Raw genomic sequence first — 22,125 nt, 5'->3', positions numbered from 1 at the left:
CCTGATGGGGCAGAGTCACAGCAGAGGATCACAGACAGAAAGGCAGAGGCAGTCCAGGGGCCTTACCACGCCATCCTCTTCGCGCACCACGTACTGCGCCACCTTGAAGGAGCTGAGGTACTCATTCATGTTCTGTAGCTCCGTGTCGTCGGTGGCATCCTGGTTCCGGTCCAGCAGCTTGGAGATGGCCGCATCATCATAGTGGATCACACTGCTGTCCTCCACGTCCTTGTTGTCACCTGAGCAGCAGACACAGTGCATTATGGGGACAGAGGGAGTGTTCAAGCCCAACCCCCGTTCTCTTCCAGACTGAGCCAAGGAGCAGAGCAACCCCTTGGGAGAAAACCTGGCTGTAACCTGCACAGGTGCCACAGCCCACTCCCTGGGGGAGCAGCAGGAGAACCCCTTCACCACGGGATCAGCTCTGGGCTGGACTCAAGTGGGCCTCCCTACCTGGCGGGGTGCTGCTGTGTTTTTTCTTTGCGCTAGCAGCCAGGGCTCCCCCTTTGGAGGGCTGCACGTCAGGGATGGGCGTTACAGGCCTCTGGCCCTGCGACATCATACCTGGAGGGCAGAGGAAGGGCACTGCTGTGGTGGCACAGAGGGGCTGCAGGGTTGGTGGGCAGTGGACAGATGCCACCCTGGCCCGCTGAGGAAGGAGACACGGGCAGGAGCTGAGGAGAGTGAGGCTGTGCATGGTGGGACTGGTAGGGATCCTGGACAGGGGTTTCTCACGCAGGGTCACCCTTGAACCCCCCCACCAGACTCCTGTAGAAGGGAGGCCCACCCTCCACGTCGTCCTTGAAGAGCTCCTCGGTGCCGAACTTGAGGATGTCATCCAGCTCCTGCTTGGTCATGGACCCCGACTTGGAGCCCAGGCCCGGACGCACCACCAGGTGGGTGAGCATCATCTTGCGCTTGGCCACCTGCGTGATGCGCTCCTCCACAGAGGCCCGGGTTACGAAGCGGTAGATCATTACCTTCTTGTTCTGCCCAATGCGGTGGGCACGGCTGAAGGCCTGGGGAGACCTGGAGCTCAGTACCAGGATCTGACTGAGGACGCTGGGTATGGGGTGGGGTGCCATGGGCTGGGGAGCTTCCCATGAGTTCATAACCATGAGAGAGTCACCCGAATGCCCAGCCTTGTGTGGATGTGGCAGCCAGGCTGGGACTGGATGAAAATGCGCCTGGCAGGTGGAACTAACTGTGACTGCCGGTGCGTGCAGAGGAGAGTGGTCTGTGTGCTGCCTGGAAAGGGAGCCACACGGTGGTGGGCCATGGGGAGACGGGGCTGCACCTCCCTAAGGGACAGCAAATGGGACCACAGAGCACACGTTACAAACAAACAGCCACCTTTCAAGGGCAGCAAGGGCTGGTCCTGAGGGTGACAGGACAAACCAGGGTTAGCAGCCAGCTTGCTCCGTGCCTTGCACAACCCGGCCTTCTTGGGTCTGTTTCCTCCACTGTGCAATGAGGGCGGGGGGGGGGGGGGGGGGCAAAGCCTCCACCGCAGGGGGAGGCCTAGGGAACTAGGGAGGAGTCAGGAGCACGGTCAGGGGGTACAAAGGATGGGGGTGGCAGGGGGGCCATAGACCTGGATGTCATTGTGCGGGTTCCAGTCTGAGTCGTAGATGATGACCGTGTCTGCCGTGGCCAGGTTGATGCCCAGGCCACCCGCCCGGGTCGAGAGCAGGAAGCAGAACTGCTGGGCCCCGGGGGCTGAGAAAGAGAGGCCGACAGGTGAGGGTGGGTTAATGGTGCCACCTGAGCAGGGCACAGATGGATGGCAGGCAGAGGGTGGGAGGAGATTTCATGGGCAGAAACCCCAGCAACAGGTCCCTGGCAAAGAAGCAGGACAAGACAGTGACCCCGTCACAGACGGGCAGCCATACCTGCACTCAGGGAGGCGGGAGGAGCCCACCTGGGGCCACTTAGGCCCAGACAATGAGCGCTCCGAGCTCTGGTCCAAAGGGAGGAAGCCAGAATGAGAAGGAAGCCAATTTTTAAAGCCCAGATGAGCAAAAACCAAACCAGCAGCCGGCAAATATCGGCAGAGCCCTCGAGAGGCCAGCAGCCAGGCCCTCGGAAGTTACACCCTCCATGTGCGTCAGTGGCAGGCTCTGCTAGTAACTGGGCTTTATCTGGTGTCCACAGTAGAGGCCCAGCGTGCCAGTCAGACCCTCAGTACCAGCTTCATTTGATGACAAAGGTGAAATTTCCCTCCCCCATCTGCCTTTCATCTTGTCCTTTTCTAATTCTGTTCAAAGTAAGTGTTATCAAGTGGATTCCTAAAACCCCAACAGACCCCAGAAGGCCCGTTAGGACAAATCCTTTTAGCATTTAAAACTAAGAAGCCAGGCATGGCGGTGCACACCTATAATCCCAGCTACCCGGGAGGCTAAGAGGATCACAAGTTCAAAGTCAGCCTGGGCAACCCATCAAAACCCTGTCTCAAAATTAAAAAATAATAATAATAAGTAAAAAGGTTGGGGTGTAGCTCAGTGGTAGAGCCCTTGCCTATCATGTGCTGGCATGGGGTTCAATCCCCAGGGACCCTAAGAGAACACAGTCATGACCTAAGGACTAGTCAGCTTTCATCGGTCACTTGTGGAGTCCACCCAACATGAGTTGGGTTCCAGCTAAGAACCTGGCCTGGAGCGGAGGCTGAAGTGGGGTCCTAGTCAGAACCCTCAGGTGGGGTGGGTACCGTTGAATCTGTCGATCGCTTCTTGCCGGAGGCCCCCGGTGATGCCACCATCAATCCGCTCATATTTGTAGCCCTCGTATTCCAGGAAATCTTCTAGAAGGTCCAGCATCTTGGTCATCTACAGGGAGAGGGGTGCGTGAGGAGTGGCCATGGAGCCAGGAGTCCACAGGGCCATGGATGGGGGAGGAGAGGGCAGCCCACTGAGTAGGGAGACAAAAAGGACCCAGGCGGACCCAGGACAGGACTCTGGAGAATATGGCTGCCAACCATCCAGCAGCCAATCCACCCTCCACACCAGCAGCCTCCCCTGCTCATGCCCCTCAGAATGGAGTCCCAGCTCCTCAGCCAGCAGTCAAGGCCCTGAGGCCCAATACTCACTCCCCCCACAGACATTCCCAACCAGACTCTTCCCACAATACCCCCCCACCCCCCTTTCTGCCTGGGGAACTCAAATATCGCCTCCTGTGATATCTTCCCTGATGTCACTCTTCCCCAGAAGAAAGGCAGTTTCTGCTGAGCACCCCTAACCCTGCTGACGGCCCAGCAGTCTTGAGATGGTTCAGCTGGATATGAAACTACCAGCAGGCACTCCCTCGGTACATGGAGATTTTGCCTTCCTCTCTGCCACCTGTTACTGATGGACAGTCCTGGCCCTCTCCTTTGTAAGCTGCAGGTGTGAAGTGCTAGTTTCCCTACCAGGTGCCGAGGGCTTGGTTTACTGATATGGACCTTGCTGGAGCTCTAGAGTACACTGTAGGTCTGAGACCTCATGTCTTTCTCCAAGTCCATAAACTCCTCAAGTCTTGCTTTCCATGGTTCCCTGGTTTCTCTTCTCCAACTCCTATCAGATGATTGTTGGGGCCTCACAGGCTACCACCATGCTCCTTCTCTCGTCTTTGTCTAGCTACATCCTAGGAAGTTCCTCGGTACCAGGTTCTAATTCATCAGTGTTCTCTTCGTTGATGTAAAAAATTTATCCAGCCTGGTGAAGTGTTTTATTTCAGTGACTAAATTCCTCTGCAGAATTATCTGTGTGCTCTTGTTTTATTGCCTCCTGCTTTTTCCTAAATGAATTCTTCTTCATTTCTAGGTGTTGGTTAATCCATTAATTTTTTGAGGACCCTCAACATGTTTCTTGAAAGTCTTTTTCAGGCCATTCTATCATTGTTTTGATGTGGATTCTAATTATGGTTTTGTGGGATGTCTTAGCAGCCAGTTCCACTGTGAGTTTGGGAGTCTGGGTTTGCTGGCTCACTTGGACAGGAGGAGGCCGCCTCTGTCGGGCTCCCTCTGCACACATTTCTGGCGCTCTGACAGTCCACTCTACGTGGTCCCAGGCGGACTCTGCCAGATCAGGTCTCATGTGGACAGTGGTGTTGGAGGAATGTGGATCCAAGTTCCAGTCGCTGCCTGGTTCATCTCCAGACACAGGTTGCCTACTTCCTTGGGACTCCAGCCCACTGCCCTCCTGGGGTGTGATCAGGGCTGCACACAGCAGCAGTTGTTTCTGCTTGACCTCTGTGCAGAGGAGCTGGATTCCACACTCTGGCTGTGAGCAGTGGCCTGGCTGGGCCTGACCTCCAGGGGAGGTCAAACCAAATAGGATCCTGCAGGCCCATCACTACGGCCTCCAACACAGAGCTGACTAGACTCAGGCAACTGTCTCATAAACTCTTCCTCTCTAAAGTAGGCAGATGGAGAGGAGGAGCCAGATCATTGTTCGCTATACCCATGGGCCTAGGACCGAGCCTGATAGACAGTGGCCGCAAATGAAGGAATGGAGGGAAAAGTGAGCTGACCTGAGGCTGAACAGCCCTGCCTCTCTGTGCCAACAGGAATGTTGCCAGTGAACCTCGGGATCACGCTGGAGAGAGGGGCCCCTGGAGCTGCCCCACTGTTCTCCCAAACCAACCCCAGGGCCCCCTAATGACAGGCCTGGCTGCCAGGGTGAGAGCGAGCAGAGGAGGCGTGACAGGGCAGAGGGTGGGGCTGATCTTGACAGCAGATGTCATCTACAGGGAGAGGGGCTCCTGAACTTTGCCCTCAGCCAGCCACTGGCTGCTTCCCGCCAGGGCACACCAGGGAATGATCCTCAATACCCACGCCACGTGGACCAGCATTAGTGCCTGAGGGCCCAGGCAAGGCAGGCGCTCAGCCATCGAGGCAGGGTGCTCTCTGCAGGGTGTCAGCTGGGGTTCCTGGGTGGCCCACCTGAGAGAAGATCAGCACACGGTGCCCCTCATCACGCAACTTCTTGAGCATCTTCTGCAGCAGCATGAGCTTCCCGGAAGACTTCACCAGGGAGCTGCCATCGTAGGAGCCATTGGGCAAGACAGGGGCCTCCTGGGGACACAGCAGAAGAGGGCCACGGTGAGCGTCCCTCCCTGGCTTGGCACCCAGGAGGCTGCAGGGGACAGATAAGGGTCTAGCCACGGGCCAACTCCCTGTCTGCCCTGCTGAGCACAAAGCCCAAACCAGAGCTGGATCAACAGCACGGGATGGGCTGCGGATCACGTGGGTGCTGGCTCCGGCACCATGTTCCCAGGTGGGGCACAGACCTGCCAGCCCTGTCCTTGGCCTGGCTCCCTAGTTGGCACCTGAGACCTGAGACCTGAGATGTCAGGAAGCCAAGAGAGGGTGAAGCCACGCCAGCCTTCCTAGCAGGAACTTGGCCTTGTCCCTGCGTTCACTGGGTACATCCAGCAGGGCAACCCTCTGACCCCAGCTGGGCAGGTTAATCAGAAAGTTAAGTCCCACAAAATACTCTGCCACCTGAGTCTCACAACAAGGATCTCAGGCTGCCCTAGGCTGGGACACCCCAGGACAGACATCCCTGTCCAGCTCAGCAGAGTTGTGCTCCTCTGACCCCCAGCAGATCCCTTCCAGGTAGACACTGCTACTGTCCCTATTTTACAGAGGAAGATGTCGGGGCTCAGAGAGGAGCTTTAACTTTCCTGAGGACATAGTGCTGGGGTTGAAATATATGGTTCCAGGGTTTAGCATCTCACCCGTGGCTGCTGGACTCCCCCTGGGAGCTGGTGGCACACTCCCTTAGGGACTGGGCACAGCCCTCGAATCCTGCCCTGGAGCCCTGATACTAGGAACAGAGGGGTCTTTGGGGTGACCTGGTGGCCCCTTGACTCTATGCATCATGGGGAGGGCCCGAGGGAAGAAGAAGACTGAGCCAGGCAGTGGACAAAGGCAGGTTTCAGAACTTCTGGCATGAAGGGGACCCAAGCCACCTCCAGGTCCTCGGGGGAGCTGAGGGCCCGAGGGCCCAAGGCCTGGGCAAAGGCACCTACCACTGCAGCCACAGGGAAGAGGTAGGGGTGGTTGCAGCACTTCTTCAGGTCCATCATGATGTTGAGCAGGGACACCTGGTTCCCGCCCCCCTTGGAGTTCAGCGCCTCGAAGTTCCGCGTGAGGATGAACTTGTAGTACTTCCTGCAATGGACACAGGCAAGGCGCTCTGTACACCCGGCCTCCGGCCTCCAAGGGGCTCACTCTGCCCTTCAGGGAGGCTGGGGCCCCTGCCAGGCAGCTCTGGCAGAGAGACCCCGTGGAGCCCCAGAGGTGGGGCCACCAGGGGAAATCACCCGGCAAACGGTCGGGAGCCAGACCCAGCTAGAACTCAGGCAGCGCAGACACGGCGATCTGAGAAGAGCCCCAAGAAGGAAGGGTCGGCGAAGGTGAGCCCAGGCCTCCACCATCCCAGGGAGGGGCCCGGGAAGGCCAGCTTGGGGCCTTCGGGCGGGGCAGAGGCAGGTGACCCCCCAGGTGGCTGAGCCCGGCCACGCACTTCTGCATCTGGCTCAGCTCCACGCGGACGATCAGCTCCGTCTTGGCCGGCATGTTCTTGAAAACGTCGGCCTTGAGCCGCCGGAGCATGTGGGGCCCCAGCAGGTCGTGCAGCTTCTTGATCTGGTCCTCCTTGGAGATGTCAGCAAACTCCTCCAGGAAACCCTCCAGGTTGCTGCAACACAGACAGGGCTGAGGGCCAGCAGCAGAGGCCCAGGACACACGGGCCTCTGCAGAGCAACTCAGGGTTAGGGTACAGGGGCCGGGGCAGAGAGCTCAGGCAGCACAGGGCGTAGGACAGGGGGCCCAGGCACTGCCCTAAGAAGCCGTCAGCCTCTGCCCTCTCTTTCTGCCACACAGGATCTCTCCATCCTTGAGGCATCCTGGGTGGGAGCTCTCCAGAGCCGTCAACCAGACGACAAACCAGCTACTGAAGCCGACAGGTCCAAGGTTATGCAACCGGCCAAAACCTGCTTCCGGCTCAACACCTCCTGATTCCAGAGTCAGCCCCCCTCACCCTGAGCCCCCCTCATTCTGAGCAGGAATGTGGTGTGGGTAACAAGGAGGCTGGGGAAGCAGGTTCCATCTCCACCCTCCCCCGCCCTGGCCTCTGCCTCCCATCACTGTTGCTCACATGGGTCACCTGAAGGTGGGGAAGAGGGCAGGGGACACAGAGCCCAGAAGGTGCCCTGGGGAGGGCCTTCCAGGGCAGAGCTGAGGGGAAATCGCAGGCTTAGCAGCAGTTGGGATCCACCAAGCATGGCAGAGCCCGTGCCACGCCCCTCCTGCCCCAGGACATTGATAACGTCCTCACTGTGCCCCAGGCACCTCCACCCCACCGGCCAGGCGCAGGGGACAGGGGACGCACTTGAACCTCTCTGGAGTCAGGAAGTTGAGGAGATGGAAGAGTTCCTCGAGGTTGTTCTGAAGGGGCGTCCCCGTCAGCAGCAGCTTGTAATCGATCTTGTAGCTGTTCAAGACCCTGAAGAACTGCGGGGAGCAGAGGGCCAGTCATGGGGGCACCAGGTGACCCCCATCTGAGTGGCCCCCAGCCGCACGGCCAGCACTGCCTACCTTGGACTGGTTGTTCTTGAGCCGGTGGGCCTCGTCCACCACGAGGCAGGCCCACTCGATGGAGCCCAGGATGGCCTGGTCGATGGTGATGAGCTCGTAGGAGGTGAGGAGGACGTGGAACTTGATCTGCACCTCTTTCTGCAGGGAAGGGGAACATTGGGGAGGAGGCAGCTGGGGGCTGAGCAGACCGATCGGCGAGGCAGAGTCAGGGGGATGGGGACCTGGAGCTCCAGAGCCTGGCTAGCCCAGGACAGGAGGGGACACAGAGGGAGGCAGCTGAGGCCCAGAGGGCAGAACCCGGAAGAGGGGAGTGCTGCAGACAAAGAAAACTCAACCCAGTTTCCCCTCCGTACCGTGGTTTCACACTGACAGACGCAGCCAACCTTGGGTGGGAAGTATTTAGGAGAAATCCTGCACCTGTCATTATCCTTGCTGTTAGGCCCTGAACAATCCAAACGCCACTCACCCGTAAGCAAAAGTCATAAGTGTCCTGTAAGTTAGCACTGCAAGAAGAAGCTAAGGTGACAGCATATATGGGAGGGTGGGCATCCGTCATATTTTATACAAGGGACTTGAGCACCTGAGGATTCTGGTGTCCTGTGGGTCCCAGAACAAGTCCCAGGGACCCCATGGGTGGCAGTGCGGGGATGACTGTTACTGAAACAGGAGAGCTGCCGCTCACTGCTCAGGTGGTATGGGGCCAGCCCTGCGCTACTTCCTCAGCTCTCCTCTTATCCTCAGTACTCTAAGAGCTGAACTGTCATTGTCCCTACTTAGAGTTCACGGGACCTCAGGCTCGAGAACTCTCCCAGGTAACAAATGGCAGAGTCAGGGCTCAAACAGAACAAAGGGACTCCACACTGGGGGTTTCGTGCCTCGTATTTGCTGATGTGAAATTCTGAATCGTTTTAATATTGAGTTTGTAACTTGTAAAAAAAGAAAAAAAAAGTCCTGTGGGATGGTGGGACATGGCTGGAGCTGGGAGCCTCACTTGAGGTCCCACATCTGTGGGACAGGTCTCTGCTCCCCTGCCTCTGCTCAGTGACCACTGTCACACTTGGCTTGGGCCTGAATGCTGGTGGGGAGGGGGCTAGGTGCACATTCTATGCCCCAAGTTACAGGGTGGGCCCCCGGCGCCCTGAGGCTCTGCATTTACCCACTGTCTCCAGATCAAGGGAATGGGACATTAAATACCTGAAACACAGAACGGCGGGTCAGACAAGCCCATGAAGAAAGGAAGAAGCAGCTCTCCTGCATTTGAACCAAGGGCCCTGCACTCTCACCCTGCACTGGGCCCCACATCCCAGCCAGTCCACACCCGTCTCTCCCACTGACAAGCGCCCGTGTGGGGGGATCAGAGAGGGGCAGAGGGAAAGCTGGCCACAGGCTTTGTACCAGCCCCAGCCTCTTGAGTTGGGACCTTGATCAGCTTATTCCCGGCCCCAGCCCCAGGCCCCTCACCCAGGTCAGTGAGGACAGCCACGAGGACTGGAAGAGCTCATTCTGTTCCTCACAAAGTCAAAAACAGAATGACCCCGTGGTCCTGCAACCCTACCCACAGTGCACCCCCAAGGGAGGCGTGGATGGAGACGCGGAGAGACAGCGGCACAACCAACGTCCTCAGCACTGTTCCTGACGGCCAGGCGGAGAGGCAGCCCAAGGGCCCGTCCGCAGATGAAATAAAACACAGTCCATCCACCCGGTGGGGAACACTCAGCCTGAAAACAGAGGGCCACTCTGACCCAGGCCTCACAGTGGATGAACCCTGAAGGCCTTCTGCTAAGGAGTCACGCTGTACGACTGCACCGGCCTGACGCTCCTGGAGGAGTCAGAGTCTCAGACACAGAACGCATGAGGTGGTTGCCGGGGGCTGGCAGGTGTCGGATGGGGCGTCGGTGTTTAATGGAGACAGCTTCCATTCTGCCAGGTGGAAAGGGTTCTGGAGACTGGTTTCAGGATAACGTGAACGTCCTTAACACTCCTGAGTATGTACTCTTAAAATGGTTAAAATGGTAAATTTATGTGCATCTTACCACAATTTTTTAATAGAATAAGGGAGGCACGGAGGGCAGTGGCCATGCCTGCAATCACAGCGGCTCAGGAGGCTGAGGCAGGAGAATCACAAGTTTAAGGCCAGCCTCAGCAACTTAGTAAGGCCCTAAACAACTTATTGAGAACCTGTCTCAAAATAAAAAATAAAACGGGCTGGAGATGTGGCTCAGTGGTTAAGCGCCCCTGGGTTCAATCCCTGGTTGAAAAATATATAAAATCATAAGTACATAAAATAAACAATATATAAAATAATAACTAAGGGAGTGAAGACTTTGAAGTGCCCAGCCATAGCCAGACCCCAGAGGGAGCTAAGGGGGGGATTCTTTGTGACCCCCCAGGCTCATAGGCTCATCTGTCTAAAAAGCCACCTTGGGATCACACTGATCCAGTTGTTGTTCCTTCAGCAGACAGTTTCTGAGCCTCTCCTAGGAACCTGAACGGCTGCTCAGAGACCATCAACGAAGCCAAGACAACACATTCTGGAGGGCCTGGGAGACACTGCCAGCCCCCAACACAGGAGCTAACGTGAGTGCTGATGTTTAGCTGGGGCCTGCTGATGCACCACCTTCTTCTGCCCAATGTGTGGCCAAGGTACCAGAAGTTGGTGTATCCGTGTCAGCTGTGACTTTGTTTCAAATGCAGAATCTCACTGGGGATTTAGCTCAGTGGTATAGCACTTGCCTAGCAAGGGCAAGGCCCTGGGTTCATCCCCAGCACTGCAAAATAAATAAATAAATAAATAAGTCCTAGTAAATCAAATGCAGAATCTCGGCCCCCTCCTCCTGACAGGAGCTGTTGGCTCAGCGCCTGCCCTAAGACAAAGCCCCTGGGGGTTAGCAGCACGAAGTCAGCAGGCCCTGCCTAGCTTTTCCTGACCATGACCCTCCCCCAACAGCTGTGTAAAGGGGTCTGTTAGCCCCATTTTTCTGAGAAGACTCTAAGATACAGAGAGACCCAGCGACTTGCCAGAGGTACACCGATGGTGTACAGGGTTGAACAACGTCTTCCCTAAACTCCAGTCCACCTAGAAGCTTTCTTGCAAACGGGTCTTTGCAGATACAGTTAGTTGAGGTCATGCTGGATCAGGTGGTTGTGTGAGCACTGTGATTGGTGTCTTTATAAGAACACAAAGGGGAGAAAACCAGGTGACCGGACCAAGACGAGGGACGCCACCAGAGGCAGGAAGCAGCAGGAAGGCTGGATCCTCCCCTAGAGTCTTCACAGGGAGGCCAGCACCTCTGTTTAAGATGCTGGTACCAGCCTGAAGTCTCCTCTGCAGAAGTCCTGTGCCAGCCTGCACCTCAGCCTCCACGGGGCAGGGAAGGGACACTGCACACTGCAGGGCTTCTGGGCCCCTGGGAGACCAGGCACCTTCCGGGGACAAGGACGCTCACCTTCATGCGGAACACTTTCTTCCCGCTCCGAATGGCATTATCCTCAAAGGAAAACTCGTTCTCGCGGATCACAGAGCGGCTCTCCTTGTCTCCCGTATAGGTGACCACGTAGAAGTCGGGTGCCCACATCTCGAACTCACGTTCCCAGTTGATGATGGTAGACAGGGGCGCACTGACCAGGTAGGGCCCCTTGGAGTGGCCCTGCCAAGAGAGACTGAGGCAGTGAATCTGTCTGCCCAGAGCTGGCGCCAGCCTCTGCCCACCCACCTGCCAGCATGCCCACCTCTTTGTACAGGGAGTACAGGAACACGATGGTTTGCACTGTCTTGCCCAGGCCCATCTCATCGGCCAGGATGGTGTCAGTGCCCTGTGCCCAGGAGAAGCGCAGCCAGTTGAGGCCCTCCAGCTGGTAGGGGTGCAGCGTGCCACCTGTGGAGTCGATGTACCATGGCTGCTTGTCGAACTTGACCGTGGGCTGTGGGGAAGGGAGAAGTGCAGACACGCTGAGTCCTGGGCCACGGGGTCCACCCTCCAGGTTCTGCACAGGTAGCTGCTCCTCCCTGGAACCCTCCTGCTCCTCCCTGGAACCCTCCTGCTCCTCCCTGTCGCCCCAGCCCCTCCTCAGGCCTCAGCTAGAAGGCCGACTCCCTGCCTGGCCTACCTGCTGCCACAGGTCCTCCCCAGCTGGCCCTGAACTTCTCCTTCCAGGGACATCTGATTGTTGCATTCTCTGTCTTTACCCAGGTTGTCGTGACCCCCCCCAATCCTGCTCCCTGCTTCCCAGATGCCCCACACAGTGCCTCTGACGCTGGGGCACTTGTCCATACTGTTGGGTGAGTGACAGAATGAACGTGGATCTGGGGACCTCCACTTGGCCCAGGACATCACCTGGGCCCTTCGTGCTGTGGCTGCAGGCGCCTCTCTGATGAAAGTTCTCCTGAGGGACTGGACCCACTGCCTCTCCCACACAGCTGACACCCTGCTGTGTGTCCCTGCCCAGGGCCCTGGGAGAAGATGCTTCTGGAACAGGGCCCAGGGCTCATTAACCCCCCACTGCCACCCAAGGGCCAGGCATTGTTAGACACCCCAGGGAGCTCTGCTGAATGCACCGGCCAGCGCACCTCGCAGGTAGAAATGGTGTGTAACTGGCACACCTACTGCCAGGCTGTGGGCATGTGGGTGAGTCCGAGCACATGAGGGTCCCGGAGAACGCGCCCTCCTCCACAGCCAAGCCTGGGCCAGGGAGCCCTGGCCATCCTACCCTGCTGCCCAGCTCTCAACTCACGTCCACAATGGGCGTGTCTGGCGGCTTCTCCTGCTTATCATCCTTCAGCTTCTTGCCCTTCTTGATCAGCCGCTTGGGCAGTCTGGCGTCCTCTCCCAGCATCAGCTCCCTGGGAAAGAGCATGGGTACAGGAGAGCTGAGTTCAAGTCAGGAGGGGGACCCAGGGGCCCACACCTGGTGGCTGGATCCCGCAGCCCACCTGTGGCCCCAGTAGGCCTGCTTCAGGTTGTCATAGTAGGGGATGTCGATGTCATCAATCTCCCAGGTGCACTGGTCATAGGGCAGGTCTTTCCACTTGATCAGGTAGTGGACATCCCCCTTTTTGTCAAAGCTGCAACACAGCAAATAGATGATGAGGGAGGGGCAGCCATTCCAGGCAGTGGCCACTGTGTGGGCCGATGATGCAGGGGGCCTCACATGATGCACAACCACTTGTGCTAGTGGTCCCCTGGGATTCTGGGCCCACCCAGGAGGAGGGTGCCAGGGCAGTGGCTCCAGAGAGGTACAGCAGCTTGCCCAAGGACACACAATGGAAGAGGGTCTCTGATAAGTGACAGACTGGAAGAGAAAGGGTCACTGAGGAGTCAGGAGCAGCATCCAGAGTCCTTTCCAGCCTCTGCTACAGGGATGAGTCACATCCAGTCACAGGCTGGACACAGGAATTCGGAATCTCTGTTAGAGAAAGTTCTCTCCTCTGTCTTGTCTGTTTTCTAACTTTAAAAACCCAAAGGACTAGAAAATGCAATGTCCTAAATAAAACTGTATTTAAAATTGGGGGGAAAATAAAAGAGCAGTATCCATCCCAGGTGAGGGGCCTTTCTCTAAAAAGCAGGCAAAGATGCAATTCCCACAGGTGGGATGGCCTCTTCCAAAGAGCCCCAAGGGCACTGGACCTGATGCGCAAGCCCAGAAGCACACAGATTGATTCTGGCCAACAGGAGGATCCTCAGGAACTTCCACCCGAGTAGAGCAGGTGACCAGGCCAAGGAAACACAGCTGGGCTGGGGGGCCATGCACCCCTAAAGGGCAGTGGCCAGGCCAAGAGGTGGATGAGCAGTGCTGCAGCTGGCCTGGACACCATCAAGAAGCAAGACCAATCCCAGTCACCATGGAAACCAGTAGATTCTTTTTCAGCAAATAACTGGTTGGTACATGGGCTCCAGGGAGTAAGTCCAGGGGAGAGTTACCTGTTCCACGTTGGAAGCACAGAGGAAAACTGCTTTTAACATGCAATTTAACAAAGGTAGACGCTGGGGGGCTCAGGCTTCTCTAGATACTGACCCTCAGTAAGGGCCACTCTCAGTGAAGTCTGGAGACAGGTGGGGGCACTTCACAGTCAAAGGGAGGAGCCTTTTCAAGTTGCACAGCCTCTCCGCCCTGAAGGCCACCCCAGCAAGGCCTCTGCAAGCTCCTTCAGCCTGACAGCAGCCCACTTCATAAGACAGACAGGCACAGGGAGCCCACAACCATGAATCCCAGAAAAATGGGGAGCTGGGGTGGAAATGGAGCATGTAGCACCCAGCAACTGACTATCAAGACACTACCCAAGGCACGCAGGGCAGGAATAGCCACCGGATCCTGAGCCCCTCAAAGGCAGAGCCAGTAATTCAGGGCGCAAGCAGGGAGTACAGTACTCCAAGCTGGGTCCCCCTCCAAGGCCCCCAGGTGGCCACCACCTGCTTCCTAGCACCTGAGCTAGAGAATCAGCAGGTGCTGCCATTGCCCACCACGTGTAAGCCAAATGTTCTCTCAGAACCCTCCTCGTCCTGGCCTCCTGCAGCCTACGGTCACCAAGTCACCTGGAGAATTCCCAGACTGCTCAACTAAGCTGCCACAGGGGCACGGAGGTTAGCACAGTGGCTAAGAGAGTAATCCTACCCCCCAGATGCACCTGTTCCCTCTGCTCTGCCACCTGTTGTGAGGCTTGGGACACTGACTTAGCCTTGCTGGTCCCCCACACTGCCCGATGTTGGCGGCTGTGATAAACGTGGAGACACTAAAGCCCTGCACCCCAGCCTTTCTGGTCCTCAAAACCCTCCTGAGGGCATCCAGCTGACTCAGCAGGGTCCCAGGAATGCGAGGATCCCCAACCCCGTTTCCGCTCTGTGTAAGGTTTACAGGCTGGTTGTCAAGTTCCTCTTTTCTCCATATGACTCTGCCACTGCCCTCTACAAGCACGTACAAGTGTATCCTGGGCAGAGAGCCCTTATAGCTGGACAGTCAGATCACCAGCAGCGGGGAGCCCTTGGTCTCTTCCTCCTGCCCCACTGCACCCATACGTGGCTCTGAGCAGCAGCCCCAAAGGGTCCAGGCTCCCAGCCCTGTGCCCATCTTACAGAGTGAATGGACCACTGGTCCCGGCTCCACAGGTGTCCACCTCCAGTGAGGCTCAGGGCTGTCACCACTCGGGGCACACACCTGTGGTTCAGGATGCGATGGATCATCATCCACTCGGGCTTGATGCCGTAGCGGTAAAAGCGTTCCTCCATCTTGGCGTACAGAGGGTCCTTGTTCTTCCTCTTCTCGCTCTTGCCGTCCTCATCACCAGAGCCATAGTCAAAGGGTGGCGGCTCATCCATGTCATTCTTTCTTTGGTAGTTGCGATACATCACCGTGTGGTATAGCTCCAGCTGCTCACAGAGCCCGGCAGTTACCAGAGGCAAATGGGCTGTGTCTTTGTGCCCCTCACCCAGCTCCCTACCCGCAGCCCTGATCCAGGCAGGACGACCCTCCCCCTCAGCTGCCCACTCCCAGCAATGCCCTTCCCCCGGTGGGCGGGCACTGTGTGTCAGCCCCTTCCTCATCATCCAGGAGGGCCAAGAGTCTCACACCAGGCCATGCCTAGCACAGCCGCACCTGCCCACGTGCCTCACCTGTAGCTCCTTCACCCAGGAGCAGTGCCAGTAGGAGAGCCCGGCCCACTTGACAAAGAACTCTCTCTCGGGGATACCCTCCAGGGGCTTGGGTGGGGGCATTCCCGGCTCCACATCTGGTCCTGGCAGCCCCACCGTGAAGGGAGCCGGGGGCTCTGTCCACCTCCAGTGTAGGATCCGCTGGACTTTGCCCTTCAGTGGGGGACACTGTGGACACAGAAGGGTCCCCAAGTTCAGGGCTTAGGCACAGGGCTGCACCCCAGGGCTCCCACGACATCAGGCTGTCACACAGGCTCCCTCCAACCAGATGCAGAGTCCCCAAGCCAGAGGCATACCACAGTGACTCCACGGCACCCACCCCTGTCCACGGGAACCAGCACATGCTGTGCCTGCAGGAGATGGGCAACACCGAGTCCATGTGCGTGCTTTGCACTTGACTGTGAGCTTCCTCACACCTGGAAAACCTGAGCCAGGTGAGGAGACGGCCATACACACAGGACAGATGGAGAAAACGTGGCCCACTCAGCAAGAACGGCGGAGCAGAGAGCAGAGCCCAAGACTGCAGCGTTCCCCCACTTATGGGTCCTCCCACTGCCCATTCCCTGCTTAAACCCACCTGAAAACATGCCACATCATATCCTGACCACAAGCACCTGTGGGGCACAAGCTCCTGCCTGGCACTGAAGGACAATGCAGCTCTGTCCCCCTGCCTCACCCCAGGCGGGGCTGCAACCATCCAGGCACTGTGTATCTGAGCTGGCTGGGTCAGAAACCCAGTCTCCATCAGCCCAGAAACATACTGGGGTCCTGATGGACGCTGGGCTCCAGGGAGTTGCTGGCTGGCAGAAGTGAGAAATGCAGGGGCCACGGATCCACCATCTGTGCACTGAGCACGCTACCCTGAAAGGGCTCTGAGCAGCCCTGGCCCTTGCAGGAGGCAGTTCTGAGCCACAGCTGGGCTGGGGCAGAGATTGTGCATGTCAAGAGACAGCTCTGCTGGAGAGGGCAGGTCCCACCCCTGCCACCACCTGTCCACATATCTTTGTCAAGCCACCTGGGGTTAGGTACAGCCCCTGAGTCTGTTTTCTCGTCTTCAAAATAGGGCCTCACCTTCCTCCACATCTAGGACTACTGTGGTGCCAAACCACCCAGGAAGGCTTTCAGGTATACACTGCATGCCACAAAGCCCCACAGCCAGCCTTGCTTTAGCCTAGTGAGAGCAAAGGCCAAGGAGCAGAGAAGGAGAAGGAGACGGGGAGTCAAGTAGGACCAGCCTCCTCCCCACTGGCTCTGGCAGGTAGATGGGACACCTCCTTGCCCAACCCTGACCTACCTCCATCCCTACCTACAGGGAGGGACCTGGACAGAACTAAGCTCCTGCCACCTCTCATCACAGGGGGTTTTGCAGAACAGCTAAAAAGGCTGCACCTGTCCAACAGGGCTCCCAGGCTCCTATGCAACAGAGACACACATGCAGAGACAGAACACAAGCCCAGGTACACACTGGCCAGGGCTAGCCACAGCACAGGCAGGACCACAGGGCAGGGAGGTCCATCACTTGGGTGGCAGGGTCGTGGGGGCCAACTCAGAGCATAAGGCCTTCACAAGCCTATAGTCACTGAGGGGCAAGGAGTAGCAGTGAGGGGAAGCACTCCTGCCTCCCTGTAGAAACTGGGGTTCAAGTGTCCCATTATCCCAGTCTTGGGACAGAGCCAGGGCCAGGATGGCTCTGAAGATCTGGGTCGAAGTGGACAGTTCTGCAGCTGTGTGGCCCTAAGTCACTTCACTTCCTTTCCTGAGCCTCAATTTTCTCATCTAAAAATGGGAATAACAAAAGCCTGGCTCTTGAACGCTCAGTAAGGCTAAGGGAATGAGGTCTGTGCCAAACCCTTGGGGCAGAGTAAACTCTCGCTGACGGTAGCTGCGAAGAAAGGGCATTCAGAAGCTACACAGGCCCGGGGGCGGGGCCTCGAGCAGGGTGGGCGGGCCGGGGCGGGGCCTGCGAGGCGGGGCGGGGCCGGGCGGGGCGGGGCGGCGTAACACTCACAGTACAGCGCGGGCAGAGCCATTCACCGTTTGGGATCTCGGGCAGCGGCGGGTTGAGGCAGTGCAGGTGGTAGGAGGAGGGGCAGGCGTCGCAGCACAGCAGCTCGCCGCCGTCCTTGCACACCCGACAGAACTCCATGTGGTCGTCCTCCTCCTCCTCACAGCCGCCCTCCTCCTCCTCCTCGTCGTCATCCTTCGGCTCCCACTGGATGCCCTCCTTCTCCTGGAGGGGTGTCCAGGTGGAGGCACCTTGGGCCGGGTCCCCCAACTCCCAGCCCGACTCCCCCCGACGGGTGATGGCACCGGGTCCAGGGAGCCAGGTGCCGCCCCTGCCCTCCCCTGTGGCCGCCTCTACCGGGGCTTACGCAGTGCGGGCAGCTCCACTTGCCCTCGGGAGCCTTCTCCAGCTCGGGGTCGAGGCAGACGAGGTGGTAGGCCCGCGGGCAGGTGTCACACAGGATGATCTCCCCCCCCTGCTGGCACACCTCGCAGTAGTCCTGGTGGTCCGTCTCATAGCCATCACCATCGTCAACTGGAGAGGGGGAAAAGGCAGCAGTGGAGGGGCCGTCCCCCTAGTGATGCACAACCACCTCCATCACCCTTGCCTGACAGGAATTCAGTAGGTGCTTAATAGATGTTGGGTGGATGAATTGGTGAGTGTGTGGACAGGTTGGGGTGAATGGGTGGAGGGGTGGAGGGATGGGTGGGGGGGTTGGGGGACCTATGGGGTGAACAAATGCTGGGGGTGGCTTAGGTAGGAAAAGCGAAGAGATGGGTGGAAGACAGATATAGGGAAAAGGAGGGAAAGGTGGATGGAGGAACAGAAAAATGGATGGACAGAAAGATAAAAGAGAGGGAGGAAAGGTGAGACAGAGGGATGAAACTAGAGGGTGAGAGGATGAAGGGGTGTTGGTGGGTGGGGAAAGGGGTGGGTGACAGGGTGACCAGTGGATGAGTTTCTCCAGCCCTACCTGCCAGCGCAGACCCCTGGTGGCTCACACCAAGGGTCCTATTTCTTCCTCAGGACACCCCTCTCTTGTGATAGAAGAGACCAGGGCAGTTGAGGAACAATAGAGCATCTTCCTGGCCAAGACCAGGGGAGGCTGAGGCCTGAGGATGCCTCCCCACGTCCCCAGGGGAGGCTCGGCAATGCCCCCATATCCACCAGGAGGGCCTGACAGCCCTGCAACAGGAAGCCCCACTCACTCCTCCTCTTCTTGCGCCGCCTTTTGCTCTTCTTGCCCAGGGCTGCAGAGCACTCAGAGCGCACGGAGGAACTGTGGATGCTGGCACTATCCAAGTCCGACTCCTCCCGCTCATCTTCCTCACTCTGCAGAGGAAGGAAGGGGGCCTCTGAGCCAGGAATACCCAGGGCTCATCCAAGGACTTTGCTTGCCTGGATTGGTGGGGTGAAGCGATGCAGGGCCAGAGGAGGCTTTGGAGACTGCTCCCTGGGGTTCACTTCCCCCACATCCAGATAGAAGCCTCATGCCATAGCCCAGCCCACTGGCCCAGCCTGATGTCCCCCCACCCACTGAGCCCTGCTCTCCAGCCCCCAGGCACTTCCACATTTGCACCTCCACACCACTCCCCAGGCCCTGCCCTCCCTCCTGCCAAACTCCCTGCAAGGGGCAGACCTAAGGAACCCCCACCCAAGGAGTCTCCCCAGACCTCTCCTTGGCTGAACCCACAGGACAGAGCCGAGCCAGGTGTGACATGGCCTGCTGGACACAGCAGGTGCTCATCAAGTGTTTGCTAAGCTGACCTGGACTGGGGTGGGACATCCCTTCTGCTCCATATTCCCCTTCAGAGCAGCTAAACTCAACAGCTTCCAACTTCCTCTCACCTTGCAGGGCTGAGGTGAGGGGGAAAAACCCTCCACACACAGAGAAAGGAGTGGGCAAGGCAGAGACACTGGCTTAGGCTCTGACCCTGGGGTCAGAGCTGGGCCTGGGGGTGGAGGGATAACCAGGGCTCCAACTAGCCTGGTCCTACCTACTACCTCCCCGGGCCCCACCCTCCCAGGGTACCCTGCTACCTGGATGGAGCCACAGCTGTGGCAGCAGGAGCCAGAGAATGTGGGCTGGGGAAAGTTCCTGCCCAGAGCCCAAGCTAGAGGGGCCCTTGGAAAGATCCAGCCTATACCCGACCAGAGCCACAGGGTAAGCCCAGCAGGCATGCAGGTAGAATGGAGGGGACGGGGCCCAGCCCCCAGCCGGCTTAGGAGAATGACAGGAAAGCCCACTGTCCTCGGTCCCCCGGGCCCTCCCCAGCACACATGCACATACACACATTCACACATCTGCATGCACACACACACAAGCACACACTTAGTATGCATGCCCACATACACACTCACCGAAGAGCCCCTCTTCCTCTTGCCACCAATCCCCCCAAAGCGGAACTTGAGCCCAGCCACCTTCTTCCCCTTGCCCTTCTTCTTCCCATCTTTGGAACCTTTGATCTTCTTCCTCACTCCAGGCCCTGAGAACAAGGGTCATGATCACCAACTGCCACTTCATGCAGTGACCCAATGAGGTTTAACCATCTCCCTTTTCAGATGAGGCATGAGGGCTGGGGACACAGGGAGTCCCTGCTTGGGTCACACAGCAGGGAAAGGGAAAGCCAGAGACTGACCTGACCCAGGCCAAAGCACTGGCCCTCTGCCAAGAGCACCTGCCCCTACACTGTCCCCACCCCAGCCAAGGAAGCCCCTGTCCGCCTCAGCAGAGCCACCAAAGGCACGCCCACCCGCCTGTGGTCCATGCTTGGGCCCCCAGAGCTACGTCCTGAGGCCAAAAGCCCTTCCTACAAGCAGGCAGGGCAGGCCCCTCCCACAGCTGCCCCCCAGGGAAAGGCCGGCAAGTTGAAGCTAGCCACGGGGCAGTGAGCCACCCCCAGTGGCCCAACCCACTGCCAGGAGAAGCAGAGAAGGAGAGGTCCAGCAGCGGGATTCACACCCAGGTGGCTTTAGCCAAGGCCCTCCTCCGGCCACTCTCCGGACAGACTGGGAGTCCCACTGCTCCCTCCCTTCGTGATGCTACAAAGAATCTACTTCAACAGCTCAGCTGTGAAGCAGCGCTCGGGGAATCAATAGCTTGGCAGCTGGAGCCCCAGAGGAAATAAGTAAGTGGATGGGCAGGTGGTGGATAGGCTAGGCCAGGCCCTTCCTGAGGTCCTGGTGACAAGGGTCAGGCAGGACAGGGTGCAGGGTCAGACCCATGTCACTTGCCTACCGGGCCCCCTCCAAGACCTGGCAAAGGGGTGTCAGGCACGGCACCACGGCCTTGTCCCAGAAACCAATGCTGCTTTCTTTAAATATACCTTGGATTTAACCCAGGGGTGCTTTATCACAGAGCCAGTCCTTTTTATTTACTTACTTATTTAATTTTGAGACAGAGTCTTCTCTAAGTTGCTGGGGGCCTTGTTAACGTGCTGAGGCAGACCTCAAACGTGTGATCCTCCTGTCTCAGCCTCTCAAGTCACTGAGATTACAGGAGTACACCACCTCACCCAGCTACCAATCTCCTTGGGGCTGAAAACCAGGGTCCCCAGATCTCCTCAACCCCCACCCCCATCAAAAACCAAATCAGCATCCAGGAAGGCTGAGTTACTGGAGATAGCACTAGGGAGCACCCTGGGAGACCAATGTCCCCAAACCCAGGAAGCCAGAAACCTCCACGCAGAATGCTCCCTCCCTGCTGCCCTCTCCTCCTGTCCACAACCCCTAGCCCTGAGTCAGACTGGATCTGGACCCCCTTCCTGGGCTCCAGTCTGACCATACCAGCCCCTTACTCCCAACTCCTGCACCTCCCTGGATCCTAAAGCCAGAAGGGGCAGGGAAATGATCCTCTAGCTACCCCGCAGGCCTGGAGAAGGACTGTGCCACAGTGGCAACCAGAGGAGAGGTCAACAGGTTAACCCTGGCCACCTCCAACTCCAGCCTGCCAACTCCCAGAAGCCCAGGACACTCGGGCCTCCCTCCTTCCCCCCATCCTAGGTAGAGGGGCCTGCTGGGTGACCAGGCACTACCTCCAAAGCTCTGTCCCCATTATTCCCGTTCCTCCCTACCCCACAGGTAGACTGGAACAGGCTAGGATGCCACATGGCCGCAGAGAAAGGGCGAGTCAGCCCAAACCCCCTGGTAAGGAGTGCCCAGGTGCCCAGCAGGGCATGGAGTCCCCCACCTGCAGTCTTACCCTTGCCCTCTTTGGTCTTAGCCTTGCGGATGGGCACTGGCTGGGGCACCTGCTGGGGGCTGATGGCCAGTGGCGGGGCGATGGTAACCGTCTCTACGGCTGCGGCCACCGCCGCCGCGGCTGCTGCCGCAGAGCTGCCCTTGAAAGGGTTATTGGCACTGAATTCCCGCCACTTGGCACCTAGGACCGTCATCATTTTGGACATGGGGATCTTCGGGTTCCTCTTGGCAATGAGCGGCCTGTGTTGGGAGAAACAGCCAGGACATGAGGGCAGAGCCGTCCCTTCTCCCAGCCCCGCAGCCTCCAGCAGCAGCCCCATGTTCCCTGGCTAGCGAAACCAGGTAGAAAGGAGGGCAGGGAAGCACAAAGCCAAGACAAGAGTCCACCCCAGACACTCCTGTTCCCTCCTTCACAGCTGGTGAGTAGCTAACCAGTGTGTAGACCCTGCAAGATCTGAGAGGACAGAGGGCACTGCAGCAGAGGAAAAAACAGGAGGACCCAGGCCAGGCCAGCCAGGGGAGGCCTGACCATCTGTTAAAATGAAGGGGAGGGACAGGACCCTCCCCTGCCAGCCCTGCAGGTCAGTGGTTGGCCTGACAGCCCTCATCCTGGGCTCTGCCTCTCTGTCCCGACCTCTGACTTGGTTGTTCCCCAGGGACGGACCCACAGATGCCCAGCTTCAGCATCCTGGACCCCA

General features: G+C 58.1%; 1 protein-coding gene across 2 annotated transcripts in view; it reads right to left on the bottom strand.

The window, feature by feature from the left end:
- The window catches only part of Chd5 (chromodomain helicase DNA binding protein 5), a 59,263-nt gene that overhangs the window by 18,840 nt on the left and 18,298 nt on the right, over positions 1-22,125 (bottom strand). For both annotated transcript variants that reach the window (XM_046424864.2, XM_046424865.2), the window contains exons 5-25: positions 21,429-21,667; positions 19,589-19,713; positions 18,436-18,559; positions 17,595-17,761; positions 17,231-17,452; positions 15,184-15,390; positions 14,729-14,940; positions 12,510-12,641; positions 12,311-12,419; positions 11,309-11,500; positions 11,026-11,226; positions 7,580-7,717; positions 7,374-7,495; positions 6,507-6,680; positions 6,010-6,151; positions 4,919-5,050; positions 2,708-2,825; positions 1,595-1,719; positions 788-1,019; positions 454-564; positions 67-239 (exon numbers count right to left, since the gene is read on the bottom strand). In XM_046424864.2, coding sequence (XP_046280820.1) covers positions 67-239; positions 454-564; positions 788-1,019; positions 1,595-1,719; positions 2,708-2,825; positions 4,919-5,050; positions 6,010-6,151; positions 6,507-6,680; positions 7,374-7,495; positions 7,580-7,717; positions 11,026-11,226; positions 11,309-11,500; positions 12,311-12,419; positions 12,510-12,641; positions 14,729-14,940; positions 15,184-15,390; positions 17,231-17,452; positions 17,595-17,761; positions 18,436-18,559; positions 19,589-19,713; positions 21,429-21,667 — 3,397 coding nt within the window. The remainder of the gene's footprint in view (positions 1-66; positions 240-453; positions 565-787; positions 1,020-1,594; positions 1,720-2,707; positions 2,826-4,918; positions 5,051-6,009; positions 6,152-6,506; positions 6,681-7,373; positions 7,496-7,579; positions 7,718-11,025; positions 11,227-11,308; positions 11,501-12,310; positions 12,420-12,509; positions 12,642-14,728; positions 14,941-15,183; positions 15,391-17,230; positions 17,453-17,594; positions 17,762-18,435; positions 18,560-19,588; positions 19,714-21,428; positions 21,668-22,125) is intronic.

Source organism: Marmota monax, unplaced genomic scaffold (genome assembly GCF_021218885.2).
Source record: "Marmota monax isolate L192 unplaced genomic scaffold, Marmota_monax_Labrador192_F-V1.1 WCK01_AAM20220418_F8-fsc00080, whole genome shotgun sequence".
Classification (NCBI taxonomy): Eukaryota; Metazoa; Chordata; class Mammalia; order Rodentia; family Sciuridae; genus Marmota; species Marmota monax.
This window is presented reverse-complemented; position numbering and strand designations above follow the sequence as displayed.